This window comes from Prionailurus bengalensis, chromosome A1 (assembly GCF_016509475.1).
Source record: "Prionailurus bengalensis isolate Pbe53 chromosome A1, Fcat_Pben_1.1_paternal_pri, whole genome shotgun sequence".
Classification (NCBI taxonomy): Eukaryota; Metazoa; Chordata; class Mammalia; order Carnivora; family Felidae; genus Prionailurus; species Prionailurus bengalensis.
Genome location: NC_057343.1, coordinates 125,115,651 through 125,137,172, shown reverse-complemented (window position 1 = coordinate 125,137,172; position 21,522 = coordinate 125,115,651). Strand labels below are relative to the sequence as shown.

Here is a 21,522-nt window from a genome sequence, read left to right as displayed (position 1 = left end):
GTTTATATTTGAGAGAGAGAGAACACATGAGCAAGTGAGTGGGGAGAGGCAGAGATACAGAATCCAAAGCAGGCTCAGAGCTGCAAGCTGTAAGCACAGAGCCCAACACGGAGCTCGAACTCATGGGCAGTGAGATACTGACCTAAGCCAAAGTCAGATGCTTAATTGACTGAGCCACCCAGGTGCCCCAGTAGTAGCACGTGTAAAGCTTATAAGGCATACCCCTCAGCAGTTAAGGAAAAGACTTGACTTACTTCAGTAATTTTTAAAAACATGAACTCATCTAGAGAATTTGGAAAATATAGAAATTTCTAAAGAACATCCAAGAGATGATCTCTGTTGTCTTTTTGATGCATATTCTTCCAATCTTCCATATTTCATGTTTATACATATACAACAATATCATTTTTATAAAACATAATCTACATCTATTCACACGCTTCTTTCTTCCTATCTGTCTCTTTTCCATTTTATCTACTTTCAGTCTCTCCCCCTCTGTGTGAATTCTGGAATTTCTCTTTATGCACCTATACATAAGTCTGTCTGTTTTACTTTCACACAATTAGAGATGCAAGACCCATTCAAACCATGTGCTGGATGTAGTTAGATGATACTAGGTAGACAAATAGGTAGATGATAGATACATCAATAGACAGGTAAGCCAAGAAGGTAGGAAAGAAGAAATAGTTCATGTATTGCTGCATATAAATGGTTTTGTGACCTTCAGTAGAAAAAAAATTCCTTCTCTTTTAGTTCATTAAGGACCATCATTCATCCTTCTCCTTATACTTACTATTTTATTTCTACATCACCCTTTCTCATTTTCACAGGAATTCTTTGTATAGTCTTAAGTTTACAGCTAATTATTTTCATTGACCACAACTTAAATTGACTATTTCTACACATCCTCTGCAGAAACCCCTTCACTTCCTGTTTCTTAATGGCTCAGTGGTTGAATATGACAACTCAAGGCTAGAAGGAACTCTGAAATAGGTTTTCTTCTGCCTCATACATCTTCCTGTTCCCTTGTGCTATGCCTCATGCTGCTGAATTCCTTCTACAGTACACTTCTTTGGTGGCTATCTAGCCAGCATTGGCCATCTTCAGTGTCAGGAAACTCACTACCTCTTGAGGTGGCCCATAATATTTTTACAGTGCTTTAACATTTAAAATACCCTTTTCTCTGTCATTGTCACTCACTGCTATTTCTAACTGCTGGGGTTCCATGAAACAATTTAACCATAAAATTCTTTGCTTAAAAACTTGTTTGATGGGAATGCAAGCTGGTGCAGCCACTCTGGAAAACAGTATGGAGGTTCCTCAAAAAATTAAAAATAGAACTACCCTACGACCTAGCAATTGCACTATGAGGTATTTATCCAAGGGATACAGGTGTGCTGTTTCGAAGGGGCAAATGCACCCCAATGTTTATAGCAGCACTATCAACCATAGCCAAAGTATGGAAAGAGCCCAAATGTCCATCGATGGATGAATGGATAAAGAAGATGTGAGATATATATCTATATATATATCTATAGATATATAGATATATATCTATATATCTATATCTATAGATATATAGATATATAGATATAGATATAGATATATAGATATAGATATATACAATGGAGTGTTAGTCGGCAATCAAAAAGAATGAAATCTTGCCATTTGCAACTACGTGGATGGAACTGGAGGGTATTATGCTAAGTGAAATTAGTCAGAGAAAGAGAAATATCATATGACTTCACTCAAATGAGGACTTTAAGAGACAAAACAGATGAACATAAGGGAAGGGAAACAAAAATAATATAAGAACAGGGAGGGGGACAAATCATAAGAGACTCATAAATATGGAGAACAAACAGAGGGTTACTGGAGGGGTTGTGGGAGGGGGGAAGGGCTAAATGGATAAGGGGCATTAAGGAATCTACTCCTGAAATCATTGCTGCACTATATGCTAACTAATTTGGATGTAAATTAAAAAAAAAAAAACTTGTTTGAAAAACAACTCTATTTACAACAGCATCAAAAAATAAAATAAAATATTTAGGAATACACTTAACCAAGGATGCTAAAGACTTACACACTGAAAACTACAAAACATTGCTGAAAGGAACTAAAGAAGACACTAATAAATGGGAAGACATCCTGCATTTCATGGATTAGAAGATAATATTGTTGAGATGTCAGTGCTACCCAAAGAAATCCACAGATTCAATGTAATCTTGATCAAAATTCCAATTATTCTAGATAGAAAAATAAATATTAGATAAGGAAAGAAGAGAAAGAAGAATTTATTGTTTACATAGATCTGCATATAAATGGTTTTGTGACCTTCAGTCAAAAATTTTTTTCTATTTTTGTAGAAACAGAAAAATCAATCCTAAAAAGCCATGTGGAATCTCAAGGAGTCCCAAACAGCCAAAATAATCTTACAAAAGAAAAATAAAGTTGGAGGTTTCAACACTTCCAGATTTCAAAATATACTACAAAGCTACAGTAATCAAAACTCTGTAGTGCTAACATAAAGTCAGGCATATAGATCCATGTAACAGAACTGTGAGCCTAAAAATAATCCCAGACATATAAATCAACTCATTTTCAACAAGGGTGCCATGACCATTCAATGGGGAAGACTAGTGCTGGAACAATTGGATAGTCATATGTAAAAAAAGAAAAATCAGACCCTTACCTTAACACCATATACAAAAATTAACTCATAATCGATGAAAGATACAAACATAAGACCTAAAACTATAAAAATCTTAGAAGAAGTTATAGGGGAAAAGCTCTGTGACATTAAATTTGACAGTGATTTCTTGGATATGATGACAAATGTATAGACAACAGAAGAAAAAGTAGACAAGTTGAACTACATCAGAGTTAAAAGGTTTTGCGCATCAAGGGATATGATCGGCAGAATGAAAAGGGAATCCACAGAATGAGAGAAAATATATGTAAATCATAAATTGATAAGGGGTTAATATCCAGAATGTAAAAAGAATTTTTATAACTTAACGCCAAAACACAAACAACCTGATTAAAAAATGGACAAAGGACTTAAGGAGATATTTCTCCAAGGAAGATATACAGATAGCCAATAAGTACATGAAAAGATATTCAAAATGACTAATAATTGGGATATGCAAATCAAAATCATGAGCTATCACCTCACAACCATTAGACTATGTACTATTAAAACAAACACATCAAACGATAACAGGAAATAACAAGTGTCAGTAAGATCATAGGAATATTAGAAACCTTCTGTGGTGTTGGCAGGAATATAAAATGGTGCAGCCACTGTGGGAAACATTATGATGGTTCTTAAAAATTGTTTAATAAAATTATCATATGATCCAGCAACTCCACTTTTAAGTTTATACCCAAAAGAATTGAAATCAGGGTTTCAAAGAGATATTTGAATAAGCATATTCATGATAACATTATTTGCAATAGCCAAAAGGTACAAACAGCCCAAATATCCATCAGTGGATAAATTAATAAACTACATGTGGTCTAAACATAGAATATCATTCAACCTTGAAAAAGAAGGAAATTATGACACATGCTACAACATGGATCAACCTTGGGACATTATGCTAAGTAAAATAAGTGAGTCACAAAAGCACAAACACTGTCAATTCCACTTGTATGAGATTCCTAGAGTAGTCACATTCATAGAAAGTGAATGGTAAAAGTGGAATGGTAGTTTACAGGGGCTGGTATGAGAGATGAGTCAGGAGTTACTATTTTAATGGGTACAGAGTTTGAATTCTGGAAGATGAAAAGAGTTCTGGAAATGATTGATGGTGATGGTTGCACAACACTGTGAATGTACATAATGCCCCTGAACTACACACTTAAAAAGGGTTGAAATGGAGGGTACCTGGGTGGCTCCGTCAGTTGAGCATCTGATATTGACTCAGTCATGATTTCACTGTTCTGAATTCGAGTCCCACATCAGGTGAGCTCCGCTTCTCTCCTTCTCTCTCTCCCTCTCTCGCTCTCTCTCTCTCTCAAAAGAAACAAACAAAAAACATTGAAATGGTAAATTTTTTGTTACATATTTTCACCACAATTTTTTAATTAAAAAAAATCTTCAAATATCTGAAAGCTGCTATCATGACCCAATGGAATAATCTCTGGTGTAAAGACATCTATTTCTTCAATTGTTCCTCAAGTGACATGAATGAAATCCATACATACCCCATTCTGGTCACTCTGAATGTTCTGCAACCACCAATAGCCCATTTAATCCACACACAGGCCATAGACCTCAACATAACACTGACCAGTTAAGAACAGAAAAGCCTATCACCTCCTTCAATCTGTTTGCTAAACGATTAATAATACAGCCAAAGCTCCTACTAGTTCATCACACTGTTCATTCCTACAAAGCAAACTACGAAGCTAAACCCCTAAGTTCTTAACTGATGTGCCACTGCTAAAACCTTTTTAGCTCTTAGAACTCTTTCAGTGATTAAAAGGAAAAAGCAAATACACAAACTATGCAAACTGACAAACAAAAAAAGAATTTATTGGCACATTTAAATTTAATGGTGGGGACTTGAAGTGTGGCTTGATTCAGGAGTTCAAATGATGTCACCAGGTCTCAATTATTTCCTTCTTTTTGTAGAACTCTGCTTTGCTCCTTGTGTTTTCTTTATTCTTAGATAGTCTCTATACCCATAAGATGCCTCCCAGTCTCTCCCAAGTTCATGGTGGTGGAATAAAGCAACAGTATTGCTCCCAGCAATTCTCATCAAAGCATATTGCCATTCATGGCCTCTGATTGGGTCACGTTCCTGAACCAATCTCTGTGGCCAGATAATGCTGGTGCTGAGTGACTTATTTCCAGGTCATGTGTTCTGCCCCTGACCAGGGATGTTGTCAACTCCACTGAATCAGCCCATGGTCCAAAAGTGGAGAAGAGCTGATCCCTAGAGAATGCTCAGGTTAAGGTCACCTGTATGCTGAGGGGGTTTTGAGCAACAATAACTATAAAGTCAGCTACCCTTCAATAAGTCCAACTGAGTGTTTTAAAACTAGGATACATTGCCCTGTATTTATTCCTATTAAATACAATCTTATTAGAATCCTCTTGGAAAGTTATTTTGGGGATTCTAATTCTATCAAGCAGTGAATTCCTTGTTTGTCTCAACTGTATATGCTCAACAGTGTGATGAATGTGCCTTACAGATTTGATTGCACTCAATATTGAACATATTATAATCATGTGTATATATGTATTATAAACATGTTATATAAGATGTAAACATGCTGTTAACACAGAGCTTCACAGCCCAACACCAAGATCTTCTTTCTGAGGTGACATTACCAGCATCTTTGGATGTGGTCATATAACCAGATACCAGGCCCATCATTGTCCTTAAGTGTGAGCCCTATTTTGGGGCCCAAAGACATCATTATCAACCTTTAAAAAATTCCTAGACTCCTAGGAGGGCTTCCAGCAGAGTAAATGTTCTGTGCAAAGTATGAATTCTTGATCTAGCCATCATCAAAAAGAGGCCTTCTTCTCTATTTGCTCCAGATTTCTCATATTTCCTAAACACAAACACACACATGCACAAAACAAAAGTAGTAGTAGCAAAGTATATATAATGTCTACTACATGCTATTCTCTGTTCTAAAAGCACATAGGATTAAGTATTAATTCACTTATTCCTGACAACAACTTTATGACATAGGTGGTTGTCGTTGTCATCATCATCATCATCTCCATTTTAGAAACAAGGAAACAGGCCCAGAGCAGGTAATTTCCCAAATTCACAGAGCTAGTTAGTAAAAACCAGGACTTGAACCCAAGGTGTGTGGCTGCAGAGTTCTTATGGCAGAGGGGACATTTGACCCTGACATCTCTCATCTCCTATTTCCAGCCCCCAGGCAAATGCGCAGGTGAGCCTGCTTTAAAAACACCACCACCTACAACAAATTCACTGTGGATAAATTAGGGAACCACTCACTTTACAAAGCAGCTTGTTGTCGTAAGTGAACCATTTGCAATAACAAGCTCCATCTGGGACAGGTCAACTGGTTAAAAAATCACTAATCACTTCCCAGAAGTACTGGGGCAGAGAAACCCAGCCAATAGGTTAGGATCACTGCCAACTAAAGATATATTAGAACTGTAAAGTATTTCTGGTGCAATGTCCACATTCATAGAAAAAACACAATTTAAAAAACTTTTCTTACATATATTTTCCCTGAATAATGGCTATGTATGGGGGGAAATTGTAAAAGTAGAAGGACTCTGCATAGCACCTCACTAAAGCTCCCAGCCCTTACGGTGCTCCCCTAGGGTCACTTGACCCACAGTTCTGTTGTCACTTTTGGCAGTACTATTAGTTGGTTCAATTGGCTTAGTCTTGCACAAAGGTATAGTACAGGTGGCTACCAAATTAAAAGCAATTGCATACAGGTCTCTTCTTTCTGGAAACAGCATGTCATGTAACCCCAGCTGGTTCAAATGAAGTTTGCAGCAGAGATGAGGCAGGGTGGCGAGAATGGTGTTTGTTACCAAAGGGAGCCCAGTAAGAGCTGGTTCTGGGGAGGAGGAACATCCTGGTGGGAGAGCAGCAGCTACTATTAGACACTACACCAGGAAAGGCAGAAAGAAATTCCCTACCTCTTTCCCTTCTCCCTACCAGTCTCTTGCCAGTGTCTCCTATGGGCAAGCCAAAGAGGGAGGGTACCTGGGTGAAGTAGTCAGCAAGCATCAGCCCTCAGGGAACACAGCTGAGGGGAATAGAGTGGAGAGGATGTCAGAAGAACAGAAAATAATGCAATATCTCTATCAGAGGTAGGTAAACTGATTCACTGAATTTAACAAATTTATCATGTTTCAGATCAGAGGGGAGCCTAGAACCAACATGAGGGTCCCATTTTCCTTTCTAGTCTCACTGATTTTGAGAAGCCTGAAGGCCTAGAAAGAGTCACAAAATCTCAGAGGACATCTAATCCCTCAGACTCCTTCCCAATATATGGTAATGTTACAACATGACCCACAGGGGTCCACCTTTCTTCAGAAGCATTGAGGTTGCTTATAAGAGGATGACTCAGCCTCCTGCTCAGATTCATTAAAGAAGTTTTCATGAATCACTTGTATGTGCGATGTTGTGGGTGTTGTTATTCTTTCAGTGAATTTTCTGCACACACTAAGTGTATCTCTTTTTGATTCATGAAGGTGACTCATCTGAGGAAGTTGACCTGACCATGGTTTATCAGGCAGCTTCTAATGGAGATGTCAATGCTCTGACCTCAGTAATTCGTGAAGACCCTTCCATCCTAGAATGCTGTGACAGTGAAGGTGAGCTATTTATTCATTTTTGAAGCCTGCAGAATGTTCTTCTCTATTCTTTTAGAGATGGTCTTCAGAGGTGAGCACTGTTAAAATTACATCTAACAGGCCATTTGGTACTGGAGGGACAAGGAGTGGCTTGTCTTTAAATGATAGTCTTGGACACAAATCTTTCAACTTTTTTTACACCACTTCATGTAATGAATCTAGTTGATTTAGATTTATTTGCAACTTATTTGTATGAATGACTAAAGTAAATACACCAAGTAGTTAAAAAAGGAATATAGAAAGAGGGCTATTTTTGGTAGCAGTGGATGTTGGGAAAGTATGACTATTAAAGCCAGAAGCAAAGACCTGCTTCTCAGAAGATGGAGTAGATGTACTTGTTTCTCTATTCCTCCTGCTAAATATAACTAAAAATCCTGGATGTTGTATATAATATAAACATAAGAACACTCCCGAAGGTGGAGAGAAAATGACAGACCAGCTGGGACCATGTGACCCAAGGAATAACACTGTGGTAAGTTTCTTGGGTTTTCTTTTTTGCCTCTTATATCCCAACTTGGAGTTGAAGAATCCAACAGCTCAGAAGGGCCAACAGTCACAGACCAAAAAAAAAAAACAAAAAACAAAGCCCCAAAAAACGCCTGCCCTCTAGCCAAAGAACCAGGAAAGGGACCACATAGCAACACAGAAAACTTGTAGACAGTAATGAGTCTACTCCAACCAAACATCACACAAAAAACAGACAAATGAGAACCTGTGGATTTAGGCTCATTATTCCAGCAAAGACCTAGTAGAGATCTTGGACCTCCACCCCAACTAGTGAGCCTCCCTCCCCCTAGTTGCCAGTACTCCCACCCAGTAATGAAGAATCTTCTCCCTCAAATATCAATGGAAGCTAAATAGGGAACTTGGACCTGGCAATAATGAGGTCACAAGTACATACCTTCTCCCCCTTTGGAGCATTGTCAGGGAAAGCCAGCTAAAATAGAGTATTTAAGTAAGATTAAGCAACTCAACACAATATCCCAAATGTCCAGATTTCAATAAAAAACAATTTGTTATATCAAGAAACAGAAAGATCTCAAACTGAATGAAAAAAGATAACCAATAGATACAAAACTGAGATAATAGATGTTAGAATTACCTGACAGATTTTGAAGAGGTCATGAAAAAAAAAAAAACTTCAATGAACAATTACAAACATGCTTGAAACAAATGAAGAAATAGGAAGCTTAAACAAAGAAATAGATGATATAAAGAAGAACTAAATGGAAAATTTTTAAACTGAAAAATACAATAATCACAATTAAAAACTCCGTAAATAAACTCAGCAGCAGAGTGAGGAAGCAGAGGGAAAGGATCAACAAACTTAAAAATAGAATGATAGAAATGAGCCAATCTGAACAACTGAAAGAAAATAGACCAAAAAAAAAAAAAAAAAAAAAAGAGCATCAGGGACTTGTGGGACTATAACAAAAGTGTTTGGGTTTTGTTTTTTTTTTTTAATGTTTATTTATTTTTGAGAGAGAGTGCAAGTGGGGAAGGAGCAGAGAGAGAGGGAGACAGAGGATCCAAAGTGGGCTCTGTGCTGACAGCAGAGAACCCAGTGCAGGGCTCCAACTCATAAACCGTGAGATCATGACCTGAGCCAAAGACAGATGCTCAACCGACTGCCACCCAGGCACCCCATAATAAAAAGTTCTATCATTGTTTTTTCTTTCTTAGTACTTGTGTCATTAGTGATTTTTAACCAGTGTACCTGTCCCATGAAGAGCTTGAGAATCCCTTATCATGACAGCAAAATGTTTTGTAAAGTGAGTAGTTGTCCCTAACTTATCAATAGTAGTTTTTTTGTTTATTTGTTTGCTTGTTTCTTTTTAAAGGAGATTTACTTGTACATCTGCTTCATGGCTAATAATGGGAAATGAGGAGAGACAAATGTTTGATACTACTTGTGTGATAAGTGCAAGAGCCAGACTGGGTTCAATCCTAGCTTGTCCTGCCTATGAGTGGAAGTGAAAATATATCTTAGAATTTGTGTGACACAGGCAAAGCAATGCTGAAGGAAATGTATGACACTAAATACATTCATTAGGAAAGAGGAAAAATATCAGTCAATAATGTAAGTTCTTACCCCAAGAACTTAAAAAAAGAACAAAATAAACCCAAAGGAAAGAACTAATAAAGAAAGAATAGAAATAAGGATAATTGAAAATAGACAACAGTAAAGAAAATCACTGAAGCAAGGAACTGATTCTTTGAAAAGATCAATAAAATTGACAAAATTCTAGCAATAAAAAACAGACAAAAAATGAAAGAAGTCACAAATGACCACTGTCAGGAGTGAAACCAAAGATATCACTATAGACCCTGCAGACATCTAACCAATAAAAAGGAATTACAAAAAACAAACAAACAAACAAAACCTCTACACCCATATATTTAACTATTTAGATTAAATGGGTAGATTCCTCCATAAAGATAAGCTGCCACAACTTATCCAATAGGAAATAGACTATTTGAGTGCCTCTACAAATATTAAGGAAAGTACATTCATTATTTTTAAATTCCCAGAAAAAGAAATGTTTGGGCCTAGATAGTTTCCCTGGAAACTCCTACAAAGTTTTAAATAATAGTTAACACCAATTGTAAATAATCTCTCCCAGAAAATATGGGAAGGAAACTCTTTTCAGTTATATTTATAAAGCTAGTATTACCCTGATATTAAAACCAGATGATATAAAAGATGATGTAAAAAATTAACCTAAAGACCAATCCTCCTCATGAATGTCGATAAAGAAAGCCTTAGTAAAATATTAGCAAATATAATTCAGTAATATATAACAAGATTTATATACCATGACCAAGTGGGATTTGTTGTAGGGATGTGTGGTTCAATATTTCAAAATCAATCAATGTAATCCACCATATTAACCAGCTAAAAAAGAAAAATCACGCAATTATACCCATGAATGCAGAAAAGTATTTGACAAAATTTTACATACATTCATGATTAAAAACTCTCAGAAAAATAGGAATAGAGGGGAAATTCCTCAATTTGATAGAGTACCTATAAAACAAAAACAAAAAAACCAAAAACCTAGAGCTAACATTTTACCTAATGGTAAAAAAGTCTGAATGCTTTACACCTAAGATCAGGAACAAAGCAAAAATGTCCACTCTTACTTATATTCAGCATAGTGGTGAAAGTTCTAGCCAGTACAAAAAGGCAAGAAAAGATAATAAAGGCATATCTATTTAGAATGAAAAACTAATAATGTCTCTTTTTGCACAGCTTGATTTTACACATAGAAAATACTAAGGAGGCTACCAAGAAAAACTTCTACAACTGAGTTCAGGATACAGGTCACAAGATATAAAATCAATCCAGAAAAACAAATTATATTCCTGTATACCAGAAATGAACACATGGAATCCACAATTAAAATTAAAATGCTATTTAAAATCACTCAACAAAGAATAGTTAGGTGTGAATATAACAAAATACATGTAAGACTTGTATACTGGAAATTATAAAATGCCAATGAAAGAAATCAAAGGAGATCTAAATAAATGGAGAGATATGCCATGCTCATGGATTAAAAGACTGAAGATAGCAAATATGCAGTGCTTTTCAAATTCATGTGCAGATTTAATGCAATTTCTGTCAAACCCCAGCAAGATTTTTTGTAGATATATACAAAATTATCTAAAATTTATATAAAAAGGCAAAGGAAGTAGTATAGTTAAATCAATTTTGAAAAAGAATAAAGCAAGCAGGAGAGCTTGGGAAGATGGAGGAGTATGAGGAAACTGAGCTCACCCCATCCCACATTTACAACTAGATATCATCCATATCCAAGTCAATAAACTGGAGAATGATCCAAAGACTGGCAGAACAAATTTAAAAACTAAATATAGAGAAGAAACTGCACCTGAAAGTTTAGGAAGATCAGAAAGGGGGAAGGAAGCTACCTGCAGGAGGGAGGGAGTTGTGCACTGCAGGGAGAGGGCAGAGAAACAGGCCCTTGCACCAAGGTGATCACATGAGGAAGACTGATACCCATAATGTTTTTTCTTCAAAAACTAGAAGGGCTGAATTCTGTGAGTTTTTAAAAACAGTGGGACTTGGAGCCTGGAGCTTTAAAAGTCAGCTGACTCAGCTCTGGGTGAGCTGGGAGAGTGAATGATAGCTGGGTCTCTGCCCTTAAAGAGATAGTGGACTACATGGAGAGACAACAAAAAAACTGGAATTTACATAACACCAGGACACATGGGAGACAGATGTGTTCATACTGATTTCTGAGCACACTGGGGGACTTCTCTGAAAATGAGGGACTTGCAGGCACCATTTTCCTCCCCTGCCCCCCAGCATAAACACAGAGCCACCTGGGGTAGGTGGGGCTGCACAGACATTTATAGCTTTGGCCCAGGCTTAAGGCAAATTTTGTTAAAAGTACACACATGCCCCACCCAGCCACCAGGTGAACAACTGCTATCTAGAGCCCCGCCCAGCGACAGCACAGCACCCAGCCACACGCCCCCTGCCATGTAGTGCAGAGCTTGCAACCACCACAGCAGTTGAGGTGATCCAGCATAGGCCTAGTGGCCCAACACAAATTTTATTAATACTGCCACCCTGCTCCCAAGTTCCCCAGGGGTCATGCACCCTCAGAGCTGCTCTGCCTGGGTCCACTAACATCACAGAGAGCTAGCACAGTCCACAGCAGGCAGAGTCAGTGCAGACAACTGTACTGAAAAGAAAAGTGACTCAGATGCAATAGCAAGGCATAAGCAGCACACATAGGATACTCTCCTGAAGTGCCAGGTCTTGATGAACAGGGCACACTACACTGCAGGGCACTCCAGGACCTCCTTTTCATAAAGTTACTACTTTCAATAACAAAAGACATAGCTGACATTCTTAAGACACAGAAACAGACACAGAGAGCTAGACAAAATGAGGAGACAGAGAAATTCATCCCAACTGAAAGAACAGAACAGGGCCAGAGCCAGAGATCTAAATGAAACATTTTTAAGTAACAATGCCTGATAGAGAATTTAAAGCAATAATCATAAGAATACTCAGTGACTCCATTAAAGATAGTAACATTTGTATTACAGGAGCCCCAGAAGAAGAAGAGAGAAAAGGGGGCAGAAATTTTCTTTGAAGAAATAATAGCTGAAAACTTTCCTTATCAGTGAAGAAAGGAGATATTTATATCTAGGAAGCATAGAGAATTCCCATCAAAATCAACAAACTAAGATGTATGATAACATTTACAAAATATAGTGATAAAGAAAAAATCTTAAAAGCAGCAAGACAGAAGAAGTCAGTAACCTACATGGAAAAGCCCAAAAGGCTCATGGGAGATTTCTCAACAGAAACTTTGCAAGACAGAAGGGAATGGCATAATATGTTCAAAGTGCTGAATGGGAAAAATCTGCAGCCAACAATACTCTATCCAGCAAGGCTATCATTGAGAACAGAAGAAGAGATAAAGCATTTCCGAGACAAACAAAACCTTTCATGATCACTAAACCAGCCCTGCAAGAAATATTAAAGGTGACTCTAAATGAAAAAGAGACCAAAAGTGACAGTATAAAGGCAGGAAACACAAAAGCAGTAAGTGAATATTTCTGTAAGAAAAAAAAAAGTCAAAAAACTCACAAAAACAAAGGATGTAAAATATAGTAACATATATCTAAAAGGGGGAGGAGAGGGGAAAAGAATGGATTTAAACTTAAATGACCATCAAATTAATATAGACTCCTATATGATATGCATAAGAGGTTATAAACAAACCTATATATCAAACCATATATCAAAAGCCACTAATAAACATACAAAGTATAAAGAGAAACAAATCCAAATATATCACTAAAGAAAATCAGCAAAACATGAGAGAAAGACAAGAAAAGATCAGAGAAAATCTTCAGAAACAACTACAAAACAAGAAATAAAAAGGCAATAAATACATATCTATCAGTAATTACTTTGAATGTAAATGGACTAAACACTGCAATCAAAAGACATAGGGCAATAGAATGGATAAAAAACCACACAAGACCCATCTATATGTTGCCTACAAGAGACGCTTTTCCGACCTAAAGACACCTGCAGAGTGAAAAATGAGGGGATGGAGAAACATCTATCATGCAAATAGATGTGAAAAGAAAGCCAAAGTAGCAGTACATATATCAGACAAACTAGACCTTAAAACAACGATTGCGGGCATCTGAGTGTCTCAGTCAGTTAAGCGTCCAACTTCTGCTCAGGACATGATCTCACAACTCATGGGTTCGAACCCCAGATTGGGCTCTGTGCTGACAGCTCAGGGCCTAGAGCCTGCTTCGGATTCTGTGTCTCCTTCTCTCTCTGCTGCTCCCCCACTCACACACTGTCTCTCTCTGCCTCTCAAAAATAAATATTAAATAAATAAATAAATAACTGTAACAACAGATAAAGGACACTATATAATAATAAAAGGGACAAGCCAACAAGAAGATGAAACAATTATAAGTATTTACACACCCAACATAGGAGCAACCAAATACGTAAGACAGTTACTAACAAACAGAAAGGAACTAATTGATAATAATACAATAATACTAGGGTATGTTAACCCCACTTACATCAATGGACACATCATCTAAACAGAAAATAGGAAATAATGGCTTTGAATGACACACTGGACCAGATGGATTTAACAGATATATTTAGAACATTACATTCTAAAACAGCAGAATACCCATTCTTTTTAAGTGTACATGTAACATTCTCCAGAAAAGATCACATATTAGGCCAAAAAACAAGTCTTAACAAATTCAAGAAAATCAAAGTCATACCATATGTCTTTTCTGACCCCAATGCTATGAAACTAGAAATCAACCACTAGAAAAAATCTGGAAGGACCAGAAATACATGGCAGTTAAATAACATGCTATTTTTTTTAATAACATGCTATTAAACAATGAATGGGTCAACCAGGAAATATAAGAAGGAATTAAACAGTACATGGAAACAAATGAAAATTAAAACACAGTGGTCCAAAGCCTTTGGGATGCAGCAAAAATGGTTGCTATAAGTAGCAACACAGGTCTACCTCAAGAAGCAAGAAAAATCTCAAGTAAACAACCTCGCCCTACATCAAAGGGAGCTAGAAAAAGAATAATAAACAAAACCTAAAGCCACTAGAAGGAAGGAGAGGATAATAATAAAGATCAGAGAAGAAATAAATGATATAGAAACTAAAAAAAAAAAAAAAAATAGAACAAATCAGTAAAACCAGGAACTGATTCTTTGAAAAATAAATAAATAAATAAATTGATAAACCTCTAACTAGACTTACCAAGAAAGAATGTGAAAATAGTCAAGTAAAATAATAAATGAGAGAGGAGAAATAACAACAAACACCTCAGAAATACAAACAATTGTAAGAGAATATTATGAAAAACTATATGCCAACAATTTGAACAACACAGAAGAAATAGATAAATTCCTAGAAACATATAAACTACCAAAACTATAACATAAAGAAACAGAAAATTTGACCAAACCAATAACAAGCAAAGAAATGGAATCAGTAATCAAAAAACTCCCAACAAACAAATATCTAGGACCAGAGGGCTTCACAGGCAAATTTTACCAAACATTTAAAGAAAAGTTAATACCTATTCTTCTCAAACTGTTCCCAAAAATAGTAAAGGAAAGAAAACTTCTAAATTAATTCTATGAAGCCAGCATTATACTGATACCAAAACTGGATAAAGACACCATTAAAAAAAAGAGAACTACAGGCCAGTATCCCTTATGAACATAGATGCAAAAATCTTTAATAAAATACTAGCAAACCTAATTCAATAATACGTTAAAAAAAATCATCCACAATCAAGTAGATTTATTCCTGGGTTGCAAGGATGGTTCAATATTCACAAATTAATCAACATGACACATCACATCCATAAGAGAAAGAATAAGAACCATATGATCATTTCAGTAAGATTCAGGAAAAGCATTTGACAAAGTACAATACCCATTCATGATAAAAACCCTCAACAAAGTAGGTTTAGAGGGAACATACCTCAACATAATGAAGCCATCTGTGAAAAACCCACAGCTAACATTGTCCTCAATGGGGGAAAACTGAGACCTTTTCCCCTAAGGTTAGGAATAAGACAAGGATGTCCATTCTCACCACTTCTATTCAACATACTACTGGAAGTCCCAGCTACAATGATCAGAAGAGTAAAAGAAGTAAGGTATCCAAATCAGTAAGGAAGAAGTAAAACTTTTATTATTTGCAGATGATGCAATACTATATATAGAGAGAAAACCCAATAGACTCCACCAAAAAACTTCTAGAACTGATACATGATTCAGTAAAGTCACAGGATACAAAATCAATGTGCAGAAGTCTATTGAATTTCTCTACGACAATAATGAACAGCAGAAAGAGAAATTAAGATAGCAATCCTACTTACAATTGCATCAAAAACCATAAAATACCTAGGAATAAACCTAACCAAAGAGGTGAAAGACCTATACTCTGAAAATTATAAAACACTGATGAAAGAAATTAAAGATGACACAAAGAATTGGAAAGACATTCCATGCTCATGGACTAGAAGAACAAACATTGTTAAATGTCCATACTATTAACATTTAAATTGCATAACTATTAACTATTCAATTGACACATTTAATGCAATCCCTATCAAAACACCAACAGCATTTTTCAGAGAACTAGAACAAACAACTGTAAAATTTGTATGGAACCACAAAAGACCCTATATAACCAAAGCAATCTTGAAAAAGAAAGCATAGTTGGGGGCATCACACAATTCTGGAGATGGAGATTAAAGAGTGCACTCCTCATGATGAGCACCAGGTCGTATACAGAAGTGTTGAATCACTATATCGTACACCTGAAACTAATATACTGTATGTTAACTAACTGGAATTAAAAATGTTAAAAAAAAAAAAAAAGAATAAACTGGGAGGAATCAGTCTTCCAAAATTCAAGACCTATTATGTGGCTACAGAAATCAAGACTATGTGGTAACGGCTGAGGGACAGACATAGATTAATGGAAAAGAACAAAGAATTCAGAAATAGACTCACACAAATATACTCAACTGATCTCTGACAAAGGTGCAAATGTAATTCAGTGAAAGAAAGCCTTTTCAACAAACGGTGCTAGAGCAATTCAACACCCTCGAAAACAAAGAAAGAAAGAGGGAGGGAGGGAGGGAGGGAGAGATGGAAGGAGGGAAGGAAGGAGAGAAGAGAGAGAGGAAGAAATAAAGAAGGAACTGTTGCCACTATTCAAGACATAGTGCTTCATTGCTGCTTTTACCCAACGAGTATTAGAAAGGAGAGATTTGTAGAGAAACTGGGTTGCCAGCTGTAATCTTGCAATGAGAACAGCAGCCCCACAATTTGTCCATTTCGAGTACCTTGCAGCGCACTCTAAGAATATGTTATCAATGAAAAGCATGTAAACAAGTCTCAGCTTGGCAAAGAATTGTGTCGGAGGTTTGATTTCTTCACCTGAAGAGTGTGAAGCACCTGGATTCTGCCTCACCAGGCTGGCTTGTTCCAACAGGTCTACGAGTTAATCAGAATGTGTAATTTCATCTGTTTTTCTTCAGAAAGAAAACCCACAAAGAACCAGATGCCTTGGCCTATATTACTACCCAAAACAGAGAAGTGTTTCAATAAAGGTGGACCCTTTTCTTAAGAATGTGTGTAACCCAAGGCTAGGCAACCATCACTGCCCTTTATCATCTACCATCTCTAATAAAAATATGCTGCACCTGTCCGCCTGGCTAGAGTTGCCTTCCAGACACTTCCAGATTCTACATTGTTCAAACCAGGTTAGGAAAAACCTGTCATGTCCTAAATGGTGTTGATTCTCATGGTAGTAATGAGGATTTTTTAATCATTGGCACAAATTGTTTTAATCAATGAATTACTGCAAAATTACAGAAGATTTAATACAGCCAGAAAGAAAATACATAGTTTACATAAATGTAGCAACAATCATCTTCATTTCTCTTCAGTCTCATATAGTTCAACGGCTGAATTTGTGTTGTGGCCAGTTCCTTTATTTGCAAAGAGCATAATAAGTGAACAGGCAAATAAAGCCTGCTAATAAATTTCAGAAGTCAAATATTTTTATAAAGACTGTTGAAATGTCTCATTCCAGGATGTACACCCTTGATGCATGCAGTTTCTGGACGTCAAGTGGACACAGTGAAGCTGTTGTTGAAGATGGGGGCCAATATTAACATGCAGGATGCTTATGGCCGCACAAGTCTATGCCTGGCAACCTATCTGGTACTGATTATGTCTGTGGTGTCTGTCAAGGAGTGGGGAGGGCTTAGTGTGTTGTCATGGTGTCCCCTTGCAGAAAAGTATTCTTGGACTTATGCTAATGGAAATAAAACTTGAAGCTTTGCTCCAATCATCTCTGACACTTATAGCACTACTAAGAGCTATTTTTGTGGATCTAAGACATTTTGGATCTTCCTAACAATATTCTAAGATAGAGATGATTTTGCCTTTAGAAAAATATTATTGAGGTACCTGGATGGCCCAGTCAGTTGGGCATCTGACTCTTGATTTCAGCTCAGGTCAAGATCTCACAGTTCGTGGGATCAAGCCCCACATCTGGCTTCACGCTGACAGTGCAGAGTCTGCTTGGGATTCTCTCTCCCCTCTCTCTCTGCCCCTTCCCCCATTCTTTCTCCCCCCATCTCTCTCAAAATAAGTAAACATTTTTTTAAAAGAAAAATATTATTTTCCATTTTAACATCAGAATTTGCCTTGCAGCATTTCTGGACTTACTTGGTACTCTTTTTAAGAACCCACTCCATTAATACCCTGAGTGGGTGGTAGCATTTGAAGCTGCAGGTCACATTGTGGGGTAGGATCAGCTAAGTGGAAGCTAGAGGATGAGAAATATGGGGAATGCTGGGAAATGTCGGGGGTAGGAGTAGGGGAGAAATACCAGACTATTCAGGGGCAATATCAAGCATAGGACTCAACCCACAATCAGTACTCAATTTAAAAATTGTTGGGGCACCTGGGTGGCTCAGTCGGTTAAGCGTCTGACTCTTGATTTCAGCTCAGGTCATGTTCTCATGGTTTGTGAGTTAAAGCCCTGTGTCAGACTCTGTGCTGACAGCATTGAGGCTGCTTGGGATCCTCTCTCTCCCTCTCTCTGTGCCCCTCCCCCTACCTCCTCTCTGTCTCTCTAAATAAACAAACAAACAAACAAACAAACAAATAAATAAAAATTGTATAGAGCCAGTCCTCATCAAGAGATTTCAGTTTAGCATTTCCCAACATTGGGTAAGCTTGGTAAGCCTTACTGAAAACGTTCAAGCCCCTCTCTTTTCAAATCCTCCCTGAATTCCTTCTAGGAAACCCCAGAGCTACTTTGAGTCTATGTCAAGCAAGTTCTTCTTAGTGCCACATGTGGGTCATCATTCTCCTTCACCTCTAATGAGGCTCCCAGAAATCTTCACCATAACTACTGTTGCAGCCAAAGCAGATTCTTGGATTTGCTCTTGCTGCCCACTGACAGTGGTGGATTCATCCTGGGCAAGCCCCACAGTGTCCTGAAACTGCCTTGCTGAAATAGGACTCTTCCCTTTCCCAAATACCACACCTTCCTGCCACAATCTAACATAGATTGCATGAGGCATTGCCCAATTATCACAGAGATTTTTTTTTTTTAGCAACTACTTTTCCTTTTTCTATTTGCACGCCCTCTTTCTCTAGGACTTAGATTTAAACTGGAAAGAATTTTTTTGAAGTGTTGGAATACTTGTTTCAAATGTACTTTCCAGGAATACACACTAGCCCTCCTGAGTCACACACTGGGAGCAGACAGGGTAGTGGATGGGAAGGAGATGTCTATGCAGACAAACCTCCTGGGCAATTTTTATACCCACCCAAGTTTGAAAAACATTGGTCTATGACTAGTAGGTGAAGTGTCATATCTCTGAGAGACACAGGAATGCCCTCCCAGGCCCCTTCCCTTTTGCACATGTCTTAATAATTGCTCCTGCTATGGATTTTTACAGCAAGTATCCTGTAGATCACAGTGAATAGTGAGCCTAGAGAGGTGCCACCTTTGCAGACAAGTGTTTCTAGGAATGCATTCAAAGGAACTACATGAAGGAAGTATGCTTGCATGACAGCATGTGGCATCACCCTCTTATTGATGCCCCCACTTCTTTGTGGCAACCCAAGCAAGGACCCCTCCCTATTCCTTATGAGGTTCCCTGAGAAGGGGGTGGGTGGTCCTGGGGATTGCACTGTGGAGCCCACCAACCCCTTCTGGCAATGTTTGAATTCAAGTATTGAAGAGAAACTTGGCAAAGGGCGTACTCAGCAACTTAGTGTCCATCACAGCTCCAAACTCAGTATACACATACACTTACCATGGATGTGTAACCTTAGACACATCATCTCACCATTTGGTGTCTCCTTCCTCATTTGTAAAATATAGTGGAAATAATATCCTACACTTATCACAATTGAAGGAGAAACACATGTGGAATCATCCAGCACATAGTAAATAAAAAAATGTACTTGTTGATTCTGAATAGTGACCACTGGTTTCAAGTGTATTCAGTGATTTTTCTGATTTCTTTTCTGAAGAAAAAAGAAAACCACATACACATAGTTCCAGGAAATGTTGCAAGATGATAAAAATGTTTCAAACCCTCCCCCATCAGGAGATTTGTTTTTCAATAAGTGTAAAACTTAGGCAACTCTAAAATTTGTTCAGCATGCCTTTCTTTCGGGTTTCTTTGTCATATTTTTTCCTTTTAATCAGAGATCTTGATGACTTGGACATTAGAAACTAAAACCAGATTTAATACATTAGTAAATTATAACTTAAGACTGAAAAACATTTGCTTCTACTTAAGACTTATATATTATTGGTCAATTCAAAACCATATTCAATATTATAACCTACAAATGTGCTTTTATTAAAAGATTTTTTCCAGACTTTCCAGAACCAAAAAGTTCTTTTCTTATTATCTTTCTTCTCCATTCATTTAGTAACATTTTGATTTTCATTGCTTTCAGTATTTTTTTATTTTTTATTTTTTAATGTGTATTCATTTTTGAGAGAAAGAGACGGAGTGTGATTGAGGGAGGGGCAAACAGAGAAGGGAGACACAGAATCCAAAGCAGGCTTCAGGCTCAGAGCTGTCAGCACAGAGCCCAACACAGGGCTTGAATTCACAAACGGTGAGATCATGACCTGAGCTGAAGCTGGACACTTAACTGACTGAGCCACCCAGGAGCCCCCCATTGCTTCCAGTATTGTGAGAGGAAATCTTCAGTCATTTTTCTCTTCTGATGGGGTAGTCTTGAAGTTTAGCTATAAAGGAATGAAGGCAGGACAGAGAGTTATCATATATATTATTCTTTGTAATAATTGTTTCATCTACTTATATATCTAATTATAACTGAAGGAGTAACCCCAATGGTTCTGGATGAATGTAGGAAGCATTCTGCTTGGCCAAACTTGGTTATCAGTAGGGCTGGGTCAGTTACTTAAAGGAGCAGAGAACAGAAAGGGAGGGAGGACTAGCCTGTGATTACATCTGCCCTTTGAAATGAGAGATAGTGGGGAAATGACCCAGCTGTAAGTGCTAACCAAGAAGGGGACAAGCATGAGATGTAGCAATGCCACTCTCAATCTGGAGAATTAGTGGACAGCAGGGAGTTCACACAAAGTTTCTTAGGGAATTCATAGTGGGTGAAGCCCAGCAACAGGGAACCCTTAGAGGGTCCTGGTGATACCCCCATATTCAGCATCAGACATATCAGTCAACAAGATGGCAGGGTCCCAGCCATTGGATTATGGCTTAGACTAGGATTCTAGACATTGGGAGGGAGACTGACTAGAATAAGAAAAATATTATCCTTGTGGTTACTAGAAAGAGAACTTGGAAAAGAGGACCAAAGCCTGTTTATCAGATATAGATAAACTGAGGCACAGAGTGGAGGCTGGGACTCAAGAATGATATAGGAGTACAGTTTTTGGAATTGGACCATGGCACCCACGTCAGGACACTGACAAGCATGATTTGAAGCTAAGCCTACAGAATGCGAGGTTAGAACTACCACATGCCATATTGATCCCTAGGAACTGCGTATAAAA

The 21,522-nt window shown here is 37.5% G+C and overlaps 1 protein-coding gene across 3 annotated transcripts in view; it reads left to right on the top strand.

The window, feature by feature from the left end:
• The window catches only part of ANKRD55 (ankyrin repeat domain 55), a 177,506-nt gene that overhangs the window by 102,804 nt on the left and 53,180 nt on the right, over nucleotides 1–21,522 (top strand). For all 3 annotated transcript variants that reach the window (XM_043590645.1, XM_043590631.1, XM_043590638.1), the window contains exons 3-4: nucleotides 7,208–7,330; nucleotides 17,539–17,669. In XM_043590645.1, the coding sequence (XP_043446580.1) occupies nucleotides 7,208–7,330; nucleotides 17,539–17,669 (254 nt within the window). The remainder of the gene's footprint in view (nucleotides 1–7,207; nucleotides 7,331–17,538; nucleotides 17,670–21,522) is intronic.